General features: G+C 43.7%; 1 protein-coding gene across 1 annotated transcript in view; it reads right to left on the bottom strand.

Annotated features, from left to right (window-relative positions):
• FLT3 (fms related receptor tyrosine kinase 3) overlaps positions 1-1,977 on the bottom strand; it is a 101,642-nt gene that overhangs the window by 63,730 nt on the left and 35,935 nt on the right. The window contains exon 3 of the mRNA XM_037741704.1: positions 259-461. Within this exon, the coding sequence (XP_037597632.1) occupies positions 259-461 (203 nt within the window). The remainder of the gene's footprint in view (positions 1-258; positions 462-1,977) is intronic.

Raw genomic sequence — 1,977 nt, 5'->3', positions numbered from 1 at the left:
AAGAATTAGCCAGGTGCGGCGGCACACTCCTGTAGTCCCAGCTACTTGGGAGGACTGGGGTGGGAGGATTGGTTGAGTTTGGAAGGCCGAGGCTACAGTGAGCCAAGATTGTGCCACTGTACTCTGGCCTGGGCGACAGAGAGAGACCCTGACTCAAAAAAAAACCAAAAAATAGATTTACAATAAACATGGGCAGAAATTTGAAAAGGAATTCCAGATGAACCACATTTTATGTCAAGAAGGTCTTCCTCCACTTACCTGTTTTGTAAATCAAAATATGGTTGGCAATTCAGGGAGCTGTGCTTAAAGACCCAGAGACAGGAAACGTTCCCAGGGGTGCTGACCAGCACTTGCAGTGTGATGGAGGCAGACGCCTCCACTTCCACCGCGGCAGCTTCGTATACTGTCCCTGCGCTCTGCGGTCTCAACGCACACCCGAGGTCTTCTGGGGATTCCATCACCTACGTTGTAGATACAACAAAGTAAATTCATGAAAATTGTAGGTTTAAGGCCTCCGCTTCTTTATATCAGAACTTTATCAAACACAAGCATTCTGACATGCTGCACAGAACACCCACGCAAGCTGGAACCCACTGAGAACATGCTGCAGACGGAAGGTCCTATTAATTATAATTCTCTAAAGAAAAGATAAATAACATTGGGCTGCATTTCTAAAATGTTGTACAGACTGTTATGGTGTGTGTCTCCCTGCCTCTGCAAATTCATATGTTGAAGTCCTAACCCTCAGTATCTCAGAATGTGACTTTATTTGGAGATGGTCTTTACAGCGGTAATCAAGTTAGAATGGGGTTGTGTGAGTAGCCCTAAATCCAGTATGACTGGGTGTCCTTATAAGAAGAGGAGGCAGGGTGTGGTGGCCCACACCTGCAACCCCAGCACTTTGGGAGGCCAAGGCAGGCAGATCACTTGAGGTCAGGAATTGGAGACCAGAGTAGCCAACATGGTGAAACCCCTTGAAGTCCAGGCCAGGTTCTTCACCACCTGGCAGAGCTGAGTCCCACGGTGCCATGAGGCACTGGAATTTAAGAGAATGTGGTATCTAAAACAGTATTTAAAAAAATAGAATTTTGATAATAATAGTGAGATTCAGTCTGTTGATCTTGTAACAGGTATCGCTAACTAATGAGGGCATGAAGTTGCCTAAGAAATCTCTAATACAGTTGTCTGCTTACATAAGTTAAACAGCTGCACGAGCTGTGAAAACACCAGAGAAAGCATGTAAAATGGTCTGTCACACAAAGTCCATCATTCCTTCCCAAATCCTTGTTACAGAAAAAAAAACAAAACAAATCAATAACTCATTCTGTAGAAGCGTGGGGTGGGACATGGCAAATAAAGAAAATGAGCTGGCTTGTGTGGGCCACCTTCCTGAAATATGAGGCCATGATTGTCAAACACATTTGCTCAACTCCAGTGACTTTTGTTCTTCACAGACAAAAAACCCATCATTAAATCATAATGGACACTTTTTGTTTTCGTTGTTTGTTTTTATTATGTTTTCTTTTGTTTAGGCTATGCCACAATGGCACAAAATCTGTTCAGGAGGAATGTGACATTAAATGAAGCTTTGACTTTCTGGAGGAAGGAAGGTATAAATGAACGTGTAACCTATTTGGTAAGGAGAGATAATTTTAGAGTTATGGGGGATTGCCTGCCTATGCTCTCTAATCATGGATAGGGAAAAAATCAGTACATCTCACCCAGCTGCTGTGAATACTTGGTGCCTTAGTACAGTCATTTCTTAAAAGCAAATTTGAAGAACATTGTAATAGTTGGTAATATGGTTTGGATGTGTGTCCATTCCAAAGCTCATCTTGAAATGCAATTCCCAGATGGGCACAGTTGGCTCACGCCTGTAATCCCAGCACCTTGAGAGACCAAGGCGGGCGGATCACCTGTGGTCAGGAGTTTGAGACCAGTCTGGCCAACATGGTGAAACCCCTTCTCTACTAAAAA

The sequence above is a fragment of the Cebus imitator genome, unplaced genomic scaffold (genome assembly GCF_001604975.1).
Source record: "Cebus imitator isolate Cc_AM_T3 unplaced genomic scaffold, Cebus_imitator-1.0 Scaffold103, whole genome shotgun sequence".
Classification (NCBI taxonomy): domain Eukaryota; kingdom Metazoa; phylum Chordata; class Mammalia; order Primates; family Cebidae; genus Cebus; species Cebus imitator.
The sequence above is the reverse complement of the archived record's forward strand: the minus strand, read 5'-3'. Positions and strand labels throughout refer to the sequence as shown.